The sequence below is a fragment of the Scyliorhinus torazame genome, chromosome 2 (assembly GCF_047496885.1).
Source record: "Scyliorhinus torazame isolate Kashiwa2021f chromosome 2, sScyTor2.1, whole genome shotgun sequence".
Classification (NCBI taxonomy): domain Eukaryota; kingdom Metazoa; phylum Chordata; class Chondrichthyes; order Carcharhiniformes; family Scyliorhinidae; genus Scyliorhinus; species Scyliorhinus torazame.
Genome location: NC_092708.1, coordinates 193,026,534 through 193,046,012, shown reverse-complemented (window position 1 = coordinate 193,046,012; position 19,479 = coordinate 193,026,534). Strand labels below are relative to the sequence as shown.

The following is a 19,479-nucleotide window of genomic DNA, read 5'->3' as shown; positions in this document are numbered from 1 at the left end:
TATCATTACAAAATGGCTGCTAGTGTTTCGAGGCAAAGTAGTATCTTGATAGTCTGATGACCACCAAGTAGATCAACGAATAAATGGTTTATTAAGGTACGTAACTACACACAGGGTGTGAGATAACGGTTACCATACTACACCACTTCAAACTCCTGACCAACAATGAAACTCACACTCACACCCAGGATTGGCACTCTCCACCCAATTGGCCGAATGGGTCACAAGACCCTCCGAGAACTCACCCCTTAAAAGTGCGGGCCACCACCACAATACCCTATTGTGTGCACTCAAAATGGCAATAGTGCTCCCTCTAATGATAGGAAAGGGTATAGCAGGATTATCTGCTCAACTTTTGGCCTTTAACTCTCTGGAAACACTTTACTTTCAGTCAGGCGGGAAGAGAAGCTCCGCGATGGCGTTGTTGCATTCAATTGCAATGCAGTCGAATAGAGCACCTCCTTACCCATGGGCTCAGTGGGCAACACCTGCACCCCTGAATGGGAAGATCGTGGATTCAAATCCCCACTCCAGAGATGCTAGCACAAAATCCAGGCCTGCACTCCGCGGGGTAGTACTGAGGAAGTGCCGCACTGCCAGAGGTGCCGCCTGCCAGGTGTAACGTTAAACTGAAGCCCCACAGCTGGGCTACTTCGAAGGAGCTCAGAGGGAGTTCCCCCACTGTGAGCCAAAGTTTAATCCCTCAACCAACATTACTAAAACAAGCTATCTGGTTGTTACCACATGGTTATCTGTGGGATCTTGCTGTGCTCAAACTGGCTGCCACATTCCCTAGATTGCAACAGTGGCTGCACTTCAAAAACAGAACTCCATTGGCTGTGAAGCACTTTGGAGAGTCCTGGGGTTGTGAAGGGTGCTACATGAAGTTGGGTCTTTCTTCAAATGTTTTAATCCCTCAACGCAACGCCAGTCATCATTCCTTTCTGCTGCCTCCACTGTGAAGAACATTCAAATATCCTTACCTGCAGGCCCTGATCTCCCTGGGAACCCTTTGGACCCTAAGATAGAACAAAAACAAAGGGTTAGAATAGATTAAAAGTCCCATCTGTAGCTCTGGAAGACAAACCGGTGGCTCTGGTGTCAGCCATTGATCAGCAGGGAGTTCCCTGGATCAGAAGCTGTATGAATTCAAATTCGTCACCAGAGACTGGAACACATAATCTCGGCTCTAAATCCCCATACAGTGCTGGAGCAGTGCTGCACCGTCGGAGGTCTTTTGGATGAGGCGTTTAACCGTCTGCCTTCTCAGGTATGATGTGAAAGACCCCACAGCACTGTTTCGGAGAAGGCCAGGGAGGACACCCGTGTCCTGGCCAACAGTTGCCCCTCAACCAACATCCTTTGAACAGATTATCGGGTTGTTATCGCAATCCTGGGGGCGATTCTCCCAAATGGGGCGCAAGTGTTCGCGCCGTCGTGAACGCCGTCGCGTATCATGACAGCGTGAAACAGGCACGGGGACGACCGATTCTGTCCCCCACAGGGGGCCAGCACAGCGCTGGCGCGGTTCACGCTGCTCCAGCCTCCTTCTCCGGCGCCAAATGGGCACCGCGCCAACCCGCGCATGCGCAGTTGGGCCGCGGCAACCTCCACATGCGCGGGGGACTTCTTCTGCGCGCCGGCCCCGACTCAACATGGTGTCGGTGTTCAGGGGCCGGCCGCGCTGGAAAGTAGGCCCGGGGGGTGGGGGGTGGGTCCCGATCGTGGGCTAGACCCCATCGGAGGCCCCCCACCCCGCTTTTCCCCGCCCCACAGGCCGCCCACCGGCCCTTCGCGCAGAGTTCCCGCCGGCAGCGACCGGCACCGACGGGACTCTGTCGTATCCGCGTGGCCACTCGGCCCATCCAGGCCAGAGAATCAGCGGCACTGCCGATTCCAGCGGCCTGCGGCCGGCGCCAACCGCGCCGGCACAAATGGCGCCGGTTCTCCGCACCTTGGAGAATCGTGTGCCGGAGTCATGGCGCGGTTGCGCCGATTCTCCGGCCCGCGCAGGGCTCGGAGAATCGTCCCCCCCTGTTTGAGAGAGCTTTCTGGGCACAGATTGGCTGCTGTGTTTTCTCTGAATGTGATGTGAGAAAAAACATTTTCACACAGCGAATGGTTCAAGAGGGCATTAAATGATTATTTGAATAGAAACAATGTGCAGGAGTACGGGGAGAAGGCAGGGGGATGGCACTAAGTCATGATGCTGATTTGGAGAGGGGCTGCAGACACGATGGGCTGAATGGTCGCATGCTGCACCATAACAATTCAATGGTTAAAACAGTCCTTTAGTGGTTGCAAAACGCTTTGCAATGTCCTGAGGTTGTGAAAAGCGCTACAGAAATGCAAATCTTGCCACCTTTTCATTGCCTGTGCTGTTGACCGTTCCACCTTGTCATTGAATCAAAAGGACTTTTAAAAGGAAAGCTCATTGAATCCAAGGCCAAGGTCCAACGATTAGGATTACTAAATACTTCCCAAACACCGCCAAGGGCTTTAAACGCCAATCATCAGACTGAACGCTCCAGCTCTTCCCATCAGATATATCTCCCATTGATCACTGAGCAGTGGTTGGCAATTTTTCCTCTGCCGTCTCAAAATATCTTTAAAATGTTATTGAGACCTGTGGTTCCAAGGTGACAGCTCACCTCTAGCGTTATGCATTCCAATGACATCAAGGGAAATGGGGATAATGGGGAAAATGGAGTAGAGGTAAATGACTGGCCATGATCTGTTTGAATGGCAGAGCAGACTCAAGAGGCCGAATAGCCAGATCCTTTGGGGGGGGCGGGGGGGGGGGGGGGGGGGGGGGGTGTCATTCATGGTAGAGAAAAAGCTCCTCATGCATCAGAGCGCTTAACTCGTACTCCAACTGGGTCAGGAGCAACGGTACCACTTCACGCCGTTGAGCACACGGAGCGCCATCAAGGTTTAGGAGGGACGGTAAGGCCTTGGAAAGGGTGCGGAGTGCAATCGACACAATAGCACCAAGGATGAGGGACTTCAGTTGATTGCGGAGGGACTGGAGAAGCTGGGGGTGTTGACCTGAGAGCAGAGAATGTTAAAGGGAGGTTTAATCAAGTCTTCATCTCTCCCTTAAATGGGTGATCCCTTATTTTTAAACTGTGACCACTAGTTCCAGCCTTTCCCAAAAGGGGAACAATCCTTTCAGCCTCCACCCTAGCAAGTCCCCTTAGGATCTCACATGTTTCAATAAGATCACTTGTCATTCTTCTAAGCTCCAATGGATACAGGCACAGCCTGTCCAACCTCTTTTCATAAGATAATGCCCCAATCCCAGGTATCAATCAAGTGAACTCTCTCCAAACTACCTCTAATGCATTCATATCCTTTCTTAAATAAGGGGTGCAAAGCTGTACACTGTACACCAAATGTGGTCTCATCAATACCCTATACAACCATAGCAAAACACCCCTAACTTTTACATTCCATTCCCCTTGCAATAGACATTCCAGTCGAACATACATCCATGTGAACTTACAAATTTGGAGCACTGTGGGGAAAGAACAGCACCGTGGAACTAATTAGATAGCTCCTTCAAAGAGCTAGCACAGGACATGATGGATTAAATGGCCTCCATTTGTGTTGTTAGTTTCTATGTTTGAAAAATAAGATTTATTGGAGGATGTGGTTTCTCGTAGGCTCAGTGGTGTCACACCAGTTCAGGAACGCACAGGTTAGTCACCTGTGTCTTGGCCATCACTTTCTCTAGAGGCTATAACTCCGATGATACTTCTTATGATTTACTGGGTTTCAGCACATCCTGATTGGAGCCAGGGATTGTAACTGCACCTCCACACACATACACAGGAAAAAAATAAGAGAAACCACAGCAACCATTTCTCAGAAACTTTCTGAGGTCAACAACTTAGATCGGAACCTTTGAAAGAAGTTGCTTTAGAAAACAAAATCTTATTCCACTTGCATCACTCTTGTTTCAACAGCTGGAAGACATTATATTGGCAGCTGGAACAGGTTGTCAAGAGGAAGGATGGCTGAGGCCGGGGAGCTGCCAAGATGTTGTAACAGGAAGAGTTGGTATCCTGGCCCAGTGGGCCAATAGACCTTCTTTGTCCAAAGTCTATTTTGTGATCTGGTCAACATCCGCACTCGGTAAGCTTGAGTCAGGAAATTCTTAAAGGGGCATCTCACCTTCACCCGAAAAGGGATTCGGGGACAATTCTAATGTTGGGAGGGGAAACCTTGAAGACCAGTGAGAAATACTTTTCACTTTGGGCATTATATTCAAGCGATGTGATGTGGCCTTTAACTTTTCCGGTCGGGTGTCAAGTTTGGGAATAAAGGGCAGCACGGTGGCGCAGTGGGTTAGCACTGCGACCTCACGGCGCCGAGGTCCCAGGTTCGATCCCAGCTCTGGGTTACTGTCCGTGCACATTCTCCCCGTGTTTGCGTGGGTTTCGCCCCCACAACCCAAAGATGTGCAGGTTAGGTGGATTGGCCACGCTAAATTGCCCCTTAATTGGAAAAAATGAACTGGGTACTCTAAATTTTTTTAAAAACCAAAAGTTTGTGAATAAAAATGATTCACCGAGCACTGAACATGGAGGAGACAGACAGATTTTTAATTAGCAATGAGTTGAACGGTACTGTAGAAATAGGCAGGAAAGTGGATGCAATAGCCTGCATGGAGCACATGGGGTTGGGCTGATTGTTTTCCCCGTGGCTCGAGGAGTATGAGCTCCTCTGCTAACGACGGGGTTACATAGATACATCGATACATAGAAGACAGGAGCATGAGGAGGCCTTTTGGCCCTGCGAGCCTGCTCTGCCATTCATGACGATCATGGCTGATCATCCAAGTCAATAGCCTAATCCTGCTTTCTCCCCATAACCTTTGATACCATGTTGTATAGAAGGTCGGCCACATTGGAACCGAGAGGATCCGGTGAAGTTCAATGTAAATTTTGTAAATAGTATGTATTATAAATAAATTACTTTATGTTTCCCGTCTGACTCCCTTCGCCTTTATTAAAATGGAGTTGAGGCCGAGAGGAGATTGGCCATGATCGTATTGAATGGCGGAGCGGGCCCACGGTGCTGAATTGCGGACTCCTGCTCCTCGTTCTTATGTTCTTTGCAGTGGCGCCCTCATGGAATGAGTAGAAAGTTAGTAAGGTTGCAAAATAAAAGACTAGAGAAGGGGCAACGGCACAAACATATGAATTAGGACCAGGAGGGCAGCACGGTGGCGCAGAGGTTAGCACTGCTGTCCCACGGCGCCGAGGTCCCAGGTTCACTCCCGGTTCTGGGTCACTGTCCGTGTGGAGTTTGCATATTCTCCCCGTGTTTGCGTGGGTTTCGCCCCCACAACCCAAAGATGTGCAGGGTAGGTGGATTGGCCAGACTAAATTGCCCCTTAATTGGAAAAAATGAATTGGGTACTCTAAATTTATTTTATTTTTTTTTAAAAAGAATTAGGAGCCACTCGGCCCCTCGAGCTTTTTCTGCCGTTCAATAAGATCATGGTTGATCAGATTGTAACCTCAACCCCACATTCCTGCCCACCCATGATAACCTTTCACCCTCTTGTTAATCAAGAATCTATCTGCCTCTGCCTAAAAATATTCAAAGACTCTGCTTCCGCTGCCTTTTGAGGAAGAGAGTTCCAGAGACTCACGACTCTGAGAGAAAATAAGTTCTCCTCATCTCCGGCTTAAATGTGTTCAGGGAGCCGGTCACGACTGGCTGCTGCAGTTTGAATACTCTGATGAATCCCCACCCCAAGCAGCTCAGATTGTCCAAACCGGGAACGCCTGAATCGAAACCCACATCCTAAGAGATGTTGTCAACTTTGTACTGCCAATTCGCCAGAGAGGACCGCCATGTACACCCTCAAGAAGGGTTCAGTTGGAGATGCTTTTCCTCCAGTCAGACCCTCCAACCCACTGGAGCCAAATGGAATCAACCACCTGAGGCATGTTCATGGCGGAACTGCAGGAGTGGAAGTGCGGTTTGGTTCTCAGCTGTCACCCTATTTCCTCACCTGTGGACCAGGGGGTCCTATTAACCCAGTTTCTCCTGGATATCCTAGAGGTCCCTGCACTCCCTGCAAAACAAGAAAGGAAATTGAAGTTACAAATTTACATTAACGCAAATGGAGTTGGCTGGAAGCTTGTCAATATTCAGATGTCCGGCATGCCTCAGTAGGTAACACCCTTCACCTCGTGGTCAGAAGGTTGAGAGTTCAAGTCCTGCTTCCGAGATATAAACACAAAATCGACACTGGCACCCCAGGGCAGCACCGTGCTGTGGAGGTGCTGCCTCTTGGATGAAATGTTAAATGATGGACATGAAAGACCCCAATCCATTATTTAGAAGATAAACAGGGGATGCCTTCCCAGGACCCTGGATAATTTTTACCCTCAACCAAAATTCATTAAAAAGCTGGTCTTTGTCATGTTTGTGGGAGTTTTCTGTGAGCAGATTGGCTGCCACATATCCTGCATTACAATTGTAATTACACGCGAGTAGACAACAGTTTGCCGACAAACACATAGAGATTTCAGACACTCAACACTCACTTGTTCGCCTTTGATTCCAGGGTCACCCTATGGAAGGAGGAAAAAACCCAGGACATTAGAAACCGGAGCAGTTCAATCAGCCACTTAAACCTGTTCCGTCATTCAATTCTAATTGTCTTGCTGCAAATCATTCTACTTTAACATTGGTCAGTTAATGGGGCCTGTATTCCCTTTTAGCATTCAGAGTTTTATTTTAACCTTGTTTCGCGTTGGGTCTGACTTAGGGTTACATGGCCTGATTGCCGCCATTTTGGAGTTCCTGCTCACTCCCTGCCCCTCCCTTTCACCAACCCTTCTGGTCACTGCTAATCCTCACTCTTGCTGCGAGTGGGACAGGCAGTGAGCGGGCAGTGACTGGGACAGGAGGATTGGTGAACGGGAATAAGTAGAAAGATTAGCATATTTCTTAAAAGAAATAAAATAAATTAAAATATTCGTGACATAGGAATTTAACAACATGAAGTATTTGAACCTGCAGGAAATGATGTTTTCATGTTCTGTTCTGGTGAGAAAGGTGCTATAGAACCTAACTACGGCTTTTATATTGGCTTTAATGGGAACCATAGAGTCCCTCCTGTTCAGAAGGAGGCCATTCAGCCCATCGAGTCTGCATGACCCTCTGAAACCCTACCTAGGCACACTCCCTTGCCTTATCCCCGTAACCCCACATAATCTGCACATCCCTGGACACTAAGGGGCAACTTAGCATGGCCAATCCACCTAACCTAATTTTTCGACTGTGGGAGAAAACCAGAGCACCCGAGGGAAACCCACGCAAACATGGGGAGAATGTGCAAACTCCACAAAGACAGTTACCTAAGGCCGGAATCAACCCTGGGTACCTGGCGCTGTGAGGCAGCAGTGCTAACCACTGTACCATCGTGCTGTACTAGGATTCACTTAAAGTTGTTTCACTTGGAGTTGCATTTTACAGCAACGTAACTACAACACTACGCGAGGAATTTCATGGCTGATCAATAACTCAAATCCATTCAGCTGCTTTGGTTCCATCTCTTTTAGTGCATTTGCCTAACAAAATTCTAGCAAACCCAATTTGAACTGACACCTGGCAGCAATGGCCCTTTTTGGGGACAGAGTGCTGGATTTTCCCTCGCACTTGTGAGAGTAAGTGCTTCCTGACGCCACCAATGATTGCCTGGCTCGTACTTTACAGCTGTGCCCCTTTACGAACAGTCCACGGTTGACATGCATAGACTTTATTCTGTTTAGTGCTGAGGTTAGCGTGCAGCCGCTCTCATCAGTTATGTATTAACCACTTACGCTAGCAGTTGGTAACTATTTAAAAAGGTTTTGACTTGGGAAGTTAAGCCTCTTTAAAAATTGCTGGGTGCAGTTGATATGAAACATCCCTCCTCAGAACTGAATAGTTAATTACTAGCTTTGCACGCACTAAATTAGACGCAGCGAGACAAGTTACAACCATCGGTATCTTAGACTGGGGCCTTGCTCAAGACAGGCAGATTGACAAGGGGAGCATAGAGATCAGTGTGCCCGAGCTTGGCTCCTCCAGTTTTTCAGTCTCAAATGTTTAAAAGCTGGAAGATTGGGAGAGTGGCAGATCAAGTAATACCGAATCCACACGCAGCTCTCCAGCAAGATGAGAGCCAAATCATGAAATGTACTCTTGTGACTCTCAGCTCCATCTCGGTCTCGCCACCAGCTTATAACTGATGCTGCCGGCCTCCTTTCTATTTGGTCGGCTGAGGAGGGGGAGGGGGTTGGGGGGGAGGGGGGGACGTTCCTGACCAATCACACTCAACAAAACTCCCTCTCAGTGGCAGACCTCTCATCTCCAAGCCAAGGGTACAAGTCCCACTTGGGTCTGCACTTGGGCGAGATGTTAAACCGAGGCCCCGTCTGCCCTCTCAGGTGCATGTCGAGATCCCACGGCTTTGTTGTCAAGAAGGGCAGGGGGTTACCTGGCTAATATATATCCCCCAACCATCAGTAAAAACAGACTATCTCATCATTCACCTCATTGCTGCATGTGGGCCCTTCTTGGCTTGTAATTGGTCCTACATTACAGCGGTGGATACCTTTCTAAAGTATTTCATTGGCTGTAAAACACTTTGGGAGATCCTGAGGGTGTGAAAGGCGCTGTATAAATTCAAGTTCTTTCCTACCCAGTGTCCCTTTTTCACCAAGGGCTGAAACTGGTGGCCAGTTCACCGGCGGTACAGTTCCCGCCCTGGACAGTGCCCATTCACCCCAACAAGGCAATGGGGCCTACATGAACCTAAAGATAGATGGGCAGCATTGACGAAAGCCCCAATCAGCAAAGCAGGCTGGATGGAAGGCCAATCCCCTCACCTGCAATCCAGGAACTCCAGGTAGGCCCGGTACTCCTGGGATCCCCTGTAGCAGAGAAACAAATGAAATGTTAGTGTTCCAAAGCATTTTTAAAAATTAGCATTTCTTCAAAAACAGTCTAAACTGTTCCTGCCCTATCGTTGTGAACATCGGGAAAGTGGGGGCAAAATTCTCATGGACAGCGTCAGGGCGGCACGGTACCACAGGGGGCAGCACTGTTGCTTCACAGCTCTAGAGTCCCAGGTTCAATTCCCGGCTTGGGTCACTGCCTGTGTGGAGTCTGCACATTCTCCCCGTGTCTGCATGGGTTTCCTCCGGGTGCTCCGGTTTCCTCCCCCTAGTCCCGAAAGACGTGCTGTTAGGTAATTTGGATATTCAGAATTCGCCCTCTGTGTATTTTTACATATTTTCAACAAACCCCCCCCCTTACAGAAAAAAACCCCCAAAGAACACATAAATAAACATCTAATAGCTATGTCACGTATTCCCCCAATATACAAGCCCCCCATTAAACAATAATAAACACAGTAGTAAAGACAAATTTGAGCCAGCACGTGGTCCAGTGGTTAGCACTGCTGCCTACAGCGCTGAGGACCCGGGTTCGAATCCCGGCCCTGGGTCACTATGGAGTTTGCACATTCACCCCATGTCTGCATGGGTTTCACCCCCACAACCCAAAGATGTGCAGGTTAGGTGGATTGGCCATGCTAAATTGCCCCTTAATTGGAAAAAGAAATAATAATTGGGTACTCTAAAGAAACGTGTTTTATGGGCAGCACGGTAGCATGGTGGTTAGCACAATTGCTTCACAGCTCCAGGGTCCCAGGTTCGATTCCCGGCTTGGGTCACTGTCTGTGCGGAGTCTGCACATCCTCCCGTGTGTGCGTGGGTTTCCTCCGGGTGCTCCGGTTTCCTCCCACAGTCCAAAGATGTGCAGTTTAGGTGGATTTGTCATGCTAAATTGCCCTTGGTGTCCAAAATTGCCCTTAGTGTTGGGTGGGGTTACTGGGTTATGGGGATAGGGTGGAGGTGTGGGCTTGGGTACGGTGCTCTTTCAAAGAGCTAAACAAAGAAAGTGGGCAGCACGGTAGCATAGTGGTTAGCACAATTGCTTCACAGCTCCAGGGTCCCAGGTTCAATTCCGGCTTGGGTCACTGTCTGTGCGGAGTCTGCACATCCTCCCCGTGTGTGCGTGGGTTTCCTCCGGATGCTCCGGTTTCCTCCCACAGTCCAAAGATGTGCAGGTTAGGTGGATTGGCCATGCTAAATTGCCCTTAGTGCCCAAAATTGCCCATAGTGTTGGGTGGGGTTACTGGGTTATGGGGATAGGGTGGAGGTGTTGACCTTGGGTGGGGGGTGCTCTTTCCAAGAGCTGGTGCAGACTCGATGGGCCGAATGGCCTCCTTCTGCACTGTAAATTCTATGATAATCTATGACAAAGTAACCCCCCCACCCCCGGGTTGCTGCTGCTGCTGTCCACCTCCTAACGCTCTGCTAGAAAGTCTAGGAATGGTTTCCACCGCCTGAAGAACCCTTGCACAGATCCTCTTAAGGCAAATTTTACCCTCTCCAGTTTAATGAACCCTGCCTTGTCGCTGATCCAGGCTTCCACGCTTGGGGGCCTCGCATCCTTCCACTGTAGCAGAATCCTCCTCCGGGCTATCAGGGACGCAAAGGCCAGAATACCGGCCTCTTTCGCCTCCTGCACTACCGGAATGTAAGCCTACTTGTGACAATAAAGATTATTTTTTAAAAAGGATCTAGTTCAGCAATTACTAATTTAAGCCTCAAGGATTCATTCGAAAACCGATCTACTTAATGTCACTTTCCTTGGCGGATTTCCGTTCTGTTCCTTTCCTTTTCTTCAGCAAAAAGGGCCAAGAGTTCCGCTTCTTAGGGAATGTTCCGGGTGCTGCAGCAGCCCTCGACGAGCAATATGAGTTTCAGCTACACAGTGGCAAGCCGCGAAAGTGGAAAGAAGAAATCTAGCCAGGTGACGCCCTCTTGCTGTGTTCGCCATATTCGTCACTTGACAACTGAGGGTCAGTGCAGACCCGATAGGCTGAATGGCCTCCTTCTGTACTGAAGAGATTCAATGGATTCTTCAGGCCTTAACATTGAGTTCAACAGCTTTAGATCATGGCCACCATTGGTAATGGTGCTGCTGGAACCATTTCCACCTGCCCCGCACCAATGTTTTGCGTTTAAAAAAAAAAACTTCTGCCCTATTACCACTTCCCCTTTAGAGAAGGAAATCTGCTGTCCTTACTATGTCTGGCTGACTTTGTGACTCCAGACTCACAGCAATGTGGTTGAGTCAGAAATGGCCGAGAAAATGAGAGCCGCTCAGTTGAAGGGCAGTTAGGGACGGACGACTAATGCTGGCCTTGTGAGTGGCACCCACATCCCCATGAAAGAATAAAGAAAACAAAGAATTGCAGTTGGGATTGATAAATTATACTATTGGAAGAGGAGCAGGGGACTTTGCTCTGCCGTGACAACCAACATTTGTTCCTCAACCAACACCCAATAAAAGAGATTATTTGATTTACCATAGTGACGTTTGTGGGATCTTGCTGTGTGCAAATTGGCTGCCACGGTTCCAACATTTCTCCATTGAATAAATGTCATTTGCTATAGGGATCTTCGGGAACAAGCTGGCGTAGGGAAAGGCGCTATACAAATGCAAGTCTTCTTCCTTGACCCACCGAGCATATCCCGGCCCCCCCCCCCCCCCCGAGGGCAATCTTTACTGGGGCACCACCCCACACGGAGCTGGATGTGTCTCTCTCTGCTTCACCCAGTCACTGCGCTGCGAGGCAAAGATGTTTCTAGACCTCTAGCAAAATAAAGAGCCTGCATTTATATAGCACCTTTCACCATCGCGGGACGCCCAAAGTTCTTTGCAGCAGCCGGCGAGGCGTTTGTTGAAGTGCAGCCACTGTTGGCACAGGGGCTGTTTAGCACAGGGCTAAATCGCTGGCTTTGAAAGCAGACCAAGGCAGGCCAGCAGCACGGTTCGATTCCTGTAACAGCCTCCCCGAACAGGTGCCGGAATGTGGCGACTAGGGGCTTTTCACAGTAACTTCATTTGAAGCCTACTTGTGACAATAAGCGATTTCCATTTCATTTCATGCAGAAAATGCAATTTTTGCTCAGCAGATCCCACGCACAGCACAGTGGCAAAGGATCAGGAGATCTGTTTTCCTGATGATAGTTTGGGGAGGAACTTTGGCCAGAACATGGGCATAACCCACCTCCCCCACCCCCTTCTTCAAAATTGTGCTATGGGGTCTTTGACATCCACCCGAGAGTGCTGCTAGGGTTTACAGGATGTCAGGTTTTCTCTGCTCGGCATCGGAGGAGTCAGCAGAGAACACATTCCCGCTGTTCCTGCCTGCCCCTCAGCCATTTTACACTTCAACAAGTGTTAATTGGCTGGAGACGGGACCTCCGCCCCTCACATGGGAGGATTTCCCCTCTCAGAATGCTGGTAGCCAATCTGATCAGCCGGAAAGCTCTCTAGTCCCTGTAGTGCTAGAGGTAGTAGTGGACCTGCAAGCAGTTCCCAAGAGCCTAACATCTCGGGATTCCAGGTAAGTTTTGGGGAGGAGTCTCAGGGCAAGGAGGGGGAGGGGAGGCCAACGGTGTTAGACAGAAGAGGATCAGGATATTGGTGAGGAGGACTAGGGAAGAGGGCTGGACCTCGAGTGGGTTTGGGGGATAGGGTGGGGGCAGAGGCCAATGTTACAAAGAGGCTGTGGTTGGAGCACACCCTGCCTCCCCCAAAATCTGAATTTGGTTACCCTTCGGGCTCCCCCCTCCTCCACAAACCGCCTGCCCTTCTGTGCCTCCCACCAGCCTGATGGAGCCGAGTGGGAAAAATGGTCAATAATTGGCTACTTGAAGGCCTCAATTGAGGCAAGGGCAGGCGGGCTGACGCAAGCCTAGGCCTCAACCATCTAAAGTATAATATTGCGGAAAGGTCGGAGCAGGCAGGAGCCTGATGGAAAGGCCGTCAGAGAAATGTTAGTCACCCCTACCCAGCCCATAAACCTGCTGGTGGGGGAATGTAAAGTTCTACCCTTGGTCTCGGGAAAAGTTCCTCATCTGAGAGGTGGCACCGCTGACATTTCAGATATCCCTCTGTTCTTCACTCTGGGGTTAGCCTAGGTCACACCTGAAGGCAGGCAGGGATGAATGCAATTTGTTGGCTCTTTGTAATACGATCCAATATTCCCTCAAACTGTATCCCCTCACCACAGATTAACTCGTGCTTTACATTAATTAGTCAGAAGATTAGAAACTCGATATATCCCGAACCTCAGATATCATGGCCAAAATTTTACGCATGCACCCTATCTGGATGGGCACGATTTCACATGAAAAGATGTCAGGCTTACGTGCCGACGCCATTGTGCACTTGCACGATATTCCAGTTGGTCGGGCGCATGTGGGGGTCGGAATTGCACTCTCTGACAATCGAGCAGACAGATTAGCCCATTAAAGGCAAATTGACCTCAATTCTACGTGGCCTGTCTGTTTTTACAGTTGGCGGGTGGCCTTTGTTTCAGCTGCAACCTCAATCCAGGGTAGGAGGAGACCTCTGAGCTGAAATAAAATTTTAAAAGGTGTCTGGGGACTGAGGTTCGCATTTTAATGTGCTGCCTGGATACTTTTTGCGGAGTTTCTCCATCGCAAGTTATTTCTATTAAACAGGTCAGCAGCTCCCTGGGATAACTCCGCTGTGTTATCCGATCTGAGGGAGCAGACTGGAAACGTCAGCCCGCTCATTGCTTTTCTCAGTGCCAGCCCTCTGCGGCAGCGTTGAACCTTTCCCAGTGCATTTTTGATGGCACGGTAGCACAGTTGCTTCACAGCACCAGGGACCCAGGTTTGATTCCCAGCTGGGTCACTGTCTGTGTGGTGTCTGCACGTTCTCCCTTTGTCTGCATGGGTTTCCTCCGGGTGCTCCGGTTTCCTCCCACAATTCCCGAAAGACGTGCTTGTTAGGTGAATTGGGCATTCTGAATTCTCCCTCAGTGTACCCGAACAGGCGCCGGAATGTGGCGACTAGGGGATTTTCACAGTAACTTCATTGCAGTGTTAATGTAAGCCTACTTGTGACAATAATAATAAAAAAAGATTTTTATTGATTCTGGGACCGATCACGGTCATAAGTGCATTTTCATGTCTTCTGAGCCCGCCTACTGCACATGCCCAAGGGGCGGAAAATTCAGGCCCGTATCTAGAGCTCTGAAAATTATCCATAAAACACCCCCACCCCCACTAATTTCCTCCTTTAATCTCTGGTGAGAGATTTCAGAGATGTGAAGGTCTGGAGGAGGTGTCAGGGATAGAAGGACGGCACCCTGGAGGGATTTGAAATCCAGGGTGATAATTGTAAAATGGATGACTTGTGATCTGCATGCAGCTTGGAGGAAACAAAATGGGGAAACAAAATTGAATGTTTTAAAAATCCGACAATCCCGTCTGTGGTCATTAGACACAGATTAGTTAGCCGGTTTAGCTCAGTAAGCTGGACAGCTGGTTCGTGATGAAGAGTTCAGGCCAAAAGCTGTGGGTTCTATTCCTGTACCGGGTGAGGTTATTCATGAAGGCCCCGCCCCTCACCGGGGGTGTGATGATGCTCGGGTTAAATCACCACCAGTCAGCGCTCCCCTCAAAGGCGATGACGATTTTACTTTATTTTTTATACACGTCAGAGGCAACCACACGGAGGTCGTGCCCAAGACTTCAAATGACTGCAGAGTGTTCAGGATGTGGAGATTAGCAGGCTTAAGCGTTAAACCCTAGAAATGGTCTTTCTGATGTTCACATCCAGAAATAGAAAACCACAAACTGTGTCAGCAGTGATTCAATGGGTAGCACTCTCACCTCTCCAGTCAGCAGGGGTTGTGGGTTTGAATCCCACTCGACACCTGACGGCAAACTCTTGGGTGAAGTACCGAGGGGGCGCTGCACTGTCGGGGGAGCGCTGCACTGTCGGGGGAGCGCTGCACTGTCGGGGGAGTGCTGCACTGTCGGGTGGAGGGGAGGAACACTGTCGGGGGGGGTGGCCGCTGCACTGCCGGGGAGCGCAGCACTGCCGGGGGAGCGCGGCACTGTCGGGTGGGGGGGGGGGGGGAGGCTGCACTGTCGGGGGGTTGGCCTCTGCACTGCCGGGGAGCGCTGCACTGCCGGGGGGAGCGCGGCACTGTCGGGGGAGCGCAGCACTGTCGGGGGAGCGCAGCACTGTCGGGGGGAGCGCAGCACTGTCGGGGAGAGCGCAGCACTGTCGGGGGAGCGCAGCACTGTCGGGTGGGGGGGGGGGAGAAGGCTGCACTGTCGGGGGTGGGGGGGTGGGTGGCCGCTGCACTGTCGGGGGAGCGCAGCACTGTCGGGGGAGCGCAGCACTGTCGGGTGGGGGAGGTGGAGGGCTGCACTGTCGGGGGGGTGGCCGCTGCACTGTCGGGGGGGGGGGGCTGCACTGTCGGCGGGTTGGCCGCTGCACTGTCGGGGGGAGCGCGGCGCTGTCGGGGGAGCGCGGCGCTGTCGGGGGAGCGCGGCGGCTGTCGGGGGAGCGCGGCGCTGTCGGGGGAGCGCGGCACTGTCGGGGGAGCGCGGCACTGTCGGGGGAGCGCGGCACTGTCGGGGGAGCGCGGCACTGTCGGGGGGAGCGCGGCACTGTCGGGGGAGCGCGGCACTGTCGGGGGGAGCGCGGCACTGTCGGGGGAGCGCGGCACTGTCGGGGGAGCGCTGCACTGTCGGGGGAGCGCAGCACTGTCGGGGGGAGCGCAGCACTGTCGGGGGAGCGCAGCACTGTCGGGGGAGCGCAGCACTGTCGGGGGAGCGCAGCACTGTCGGGGGAGCGCAGCACTGTCGGGGGAGCGCAGCACTGTCGGGGGAGCGCTGCACTGTCGGGGGAGCGCTGCACTGTCGGGGGAGCGCTGCACTGTCGGGGGAGCGCTGCACTGTCGGGGGAGCGCTGCACTGTCGGGGGGAGCGCTGCACTGTCGGGGAGCGCTGCACTGTCGGGGGAGCGCTGCACTGTCGGGGGAGCGCTGCACTGTCGGGGGAGCGCTGCACTGTCGGGTGGAGGGGGGGGCGAGGAACACTGTCGGGGGGGGTGGCCGCTTCACTGCCGGGGGAGCGCTGCACTGCCGGGTGGGGGGGGGGGGGGGGGGGGGGCTGCACTGCCGGGTTGGGGGGGGGGGGTGGGGGAAGGCTGCACTGTCAGGGGGTCGGGGGGGGGTGGCCGCTACACTGTCGGGGGAGCGCAGCACTGTCGGGGGAGCGCAGCACTGTCGGGGAGCGCAGCACTGTCGGGGGAGCGCAGCACTGTCGGGGAGGTGGGGGGAGGCTGCACTGTCGGGGGAGCGCGGCGCTGTCGGGGGAGCGCTGCGCTGCCGGGGAGCGCTGCGCTGCCGGGGAGCGCTGCGCTGCCGGGGGAGCGCTGCGCTGCCGGGGGGAGCGCTGCGCTGCCGGGGGAGCGCGGCGCTGCCGGGGGAGCGCGGCGCTGTCGGGGGAGCGCGGCGCTGTCGGGGGAGCGCGGCGCTGTCGGGGGAGCGCGGCGCTGTCGGGGGAGCGCGGCGCTGTCGGGGGAGCGCGGCGCTGTCGGGGGAGCGCGGCGCTGTCGGGGGAGCGCGGCGCTGTCGGGGGAGCGCGGCGCTGTCGGGGGAGCGCGGCGCTGTCGGGGGAGCGCGGCGCAGTCGGGGGAGCGCGGCGCTGTCGGGGTGAGCGCGGCACTGTCGGGGGAGCGCAGCACTGTCGGGGAGCGCAGCACTGTCGGGGGAGCGCAGCACTGTCGGGGGAGCGCAGCACTGTCGGGGGAGCGCAGCACTGTCGGGGGAGCGCAGCACTGTCGGGGGAGCGCAGCACTGTCGGGGGAGCGCAGCACTGTCGGGGGAGCGCAGCACTGTCGGGGGAGCGCAGCACTGTCGGGGGAGCGCAGCACTGTCGGGGGAGCGCAAGCACTGTCGGGGTGGGGGGAGGCTGCACTGTCGGGGGAGCGCGGCGCTGTCGGGGGAGCGCGGCGCTGTCGGGGGGAGCGCGGCGCTGTCGGGGGAGCGCGGCGCTGTCGGGGGGAGCGCGGCGCTGTCGGGGGGAGCGCGGCGCTGTCGGGGGAGCGCGGCGCTGTCGGGGGGAGCGCGGCGCTGTCGGGGGAGCGCGGCGCTGTCGGGGGAGCGCGCCGCTGTCGGGGGAGCGCGGCGCTGTCGGGGGAGCGCGGCGCTGTCGGGGGAGCGCGGCGCTGTCGGGGGGAGCGCGGCGCTGTCGGGGGAGCGCGGCGCTGTCGGGGGGAGCGCAGCGCTGTCGGGGGGAGCGCAGCGCTGTCGGGGGAGCGCAGCGCTGTCGGGGGAGCGCTGCGCTGTCGGGGGAGCGCTGCGCTGTCGGGGGAGCGCGGCGCTGTCGGGGGAGCGCGGCGCTGTCGGTGGAGCGCAGCACTGTCGGGGGAGCGCTGCACTGTCGGGGGGAGCGCAGCACTGTCGGGGGAGCGCAGCACTGTCGGGGGAGCGCAGCACTGTCGGGGGAGCGCAGCACTGTCAGGGGGTCGGGGGGAGCGCAGCACTGTCGGGGGAGCGCAGCACTGTCGGGGGAGCGCAGCACTGTCGGGGGGAGCGCAGCACTGTCGGGGGGAGCGCAGCACTGTCGGGGGAGCGCAGCACTGTCGGGGGGAGCGCAGCACTGTCGGGGGAGCGCAGCACTGTCGGGGGAGCGCAGCACTGTCGGGGGAGCGCAGCACTGTCGGGGGAGCGCAGCACTGTCGGGGGAGCGCAGCACTGTCGGGGGGAGCGCAGCACTGTCGGGGGGAGGCGCAGCACTGTCGGGGTGGGGGGAGGGCTGCACTGTCGGGGGAGCGCGGCGCTGTCGGGGGAGCGCTGCACTGCCGGGGGAGCGCTGCACTGCCGGGGAGCGCTGCACTGCCGGGGGGAGCGCTGCACTGCCGGGGGGAGCGCTGCGCTGCCGGGGGAGCGCTGCGCTGTCGGGGGAGCGCGGCGCTGTCGGGGGAGCGCGGCGCTGTCGGGGGGAGCGCGGCGCTGTCGGGGGAGCGCGGCGCTGTCGGGGGGAGCGCGGCGCTGTCGGGGGAGCGCGGCGCTGTCGGGGGAGCGCGGCGCTGTCGGGGGAGCGCGGCGCTGTCGGGGGAGCGCGGCGCTGTCGGGGGAGCGCGGCGCTGTCGGTGGGAGCGCAGCACTGTCGGGGGAGCGCTGCACTGTCCGGGGGAGCGCAGCACTGTCGGGGGAGAGCAGCACTGTCGGGGGAGCGCTGCACTGTCGGGGAGCGCTGCACTGTCGGGGGAGCGCTGCACTGTCGGGGGAGCGCTGCACTGTCGGGGAGCGCTGCACTGTCGGGGGAGCGCTGCACTGTCGGGGGAGCGCTGCACTGTCGGGGGAGCGCTGCACTGTCGGGGGAGCGCTGCACTGTCGGGTGGAGGGGGGGGCGAGGAACACTGTCGGGGGGGGTGGCCGCTTCACTGCCGGGGGTGCGCTGCACTGCCGGGTGGGGGGGGGGGGGGGCTGCACTGCCGGGTTGGGGGGGGCGTGGGGGAAGGCTGCACTGTCAGGGGGTCGGGGGAGCGCAGCACTGTCGGGGGAGCGCAGCACTGTCGGGGGAGCGCAGCACTGTCGGGGGAGCGCAGCACTGTCGGGGGAGCGCAGCACTGTCGGGGGAGCGCTGCACTGTCGGGGGAGCGCTGCACTGTCGGGGGAGCGCTGCACTGTCGGGTGGAGGGGGGGGCGAGGAACACTGTCGGGGGGGGTGGCCGCTTCACTGCCGGGGAGCGCTGCACTGCCGGGTGGGGGGGGGCTGCACTGCCGGGTTGGGGGGGGGGGGGGTGGGGGAAGGCTGCACTGTCAGGGGGTCGGGGGGGGTGGCCGCTACACTGTCGGGGGAGCGCAGCACTGTCGGGGGAGCGCAGCACTGTCGGGGGAGCGCAGCACTGTCGGGGTGGGGGGAGGCTGCACTGTCGGGGGGAGCGCGGCGCTGTCGGGGGAGCGCTGCGCTGTCGGGGGAGCGCTGCGCTGCCGGGGGGAGCGCTGCGCTGCCGGGGGAGCGCTGCGCTGCCGGGGGAGCGCGGCGCTGCCGGGGGAGCGCGGCGCTGCCGGGGGAGCGCGGCGCTGCCGGGGGAGCGCGGCGCTGTCGGGGGAGCGCGGCGCTGTCGGGGGAGCGCGGCGCTGTCGGGGGAGCGCGGCGCTGTCGGGGGAGCGCGGCGCTGTCGGGGGAGCGCTGCGCTGTCGGGGGGAGCGCGGCGCTGTCGGGGGAGCGCGGCGCTGTCGGTGGAGCGCAGCGCTGTCGGGGAGCGCTGCACTGTCGGGGGAGCGCAGCACTGTCGGGGGAGCGCAGCGAGCGCAGCACTGTCGGGGGGAGCGCAGCACTGTCGGGGGAGCGCAGCACTGTCGGGGGAGCGCAGCACTGTCGGGGGAGCGCAGCACTGTCGGGGGAGCGCAGCACTGTCGGGGGAGCGCAGCACTGTCGGGGTGGGGGGAGGCTGCACTGTCGGGGGAGCGCTGCACTGCCGGGGGAGCGCTGCGCTGCCGGGGGAGCGCTGCGCTGCCGGGGGAGCGCTGCGCTGCCGGGGGAGCGC

General features: G+C 56.1%; 1 protein-coding gene across 1 annotated transcript in view; it reads right to left on the bottom strand.

Moving 5' to 3' along the window:
- The window catches only part of LOC140394656 (collagen alpha-1(XVIII) chain-like), a 227,864-nt gene that overhangs the window by 78,993 nt on the left and 129,392 nt on the right, over nucleotides 1-19,479 (bottom strand). The window contains 4 exon segments of the mRNA XM_072481940.1: nucleotides 984-1,019; nucleotides 6,029-6,091; nucleotides 6,567-6,593; nucleotides 8,898-8,942. Of these exon segments, the coding sequence (XP_072338041.1) occupies nucleotides 984-1,019; nucleotides 6,029-6,091; nucleotides 6,567-6,593; nucleotides 8,898-8,942 (171 nt within the window).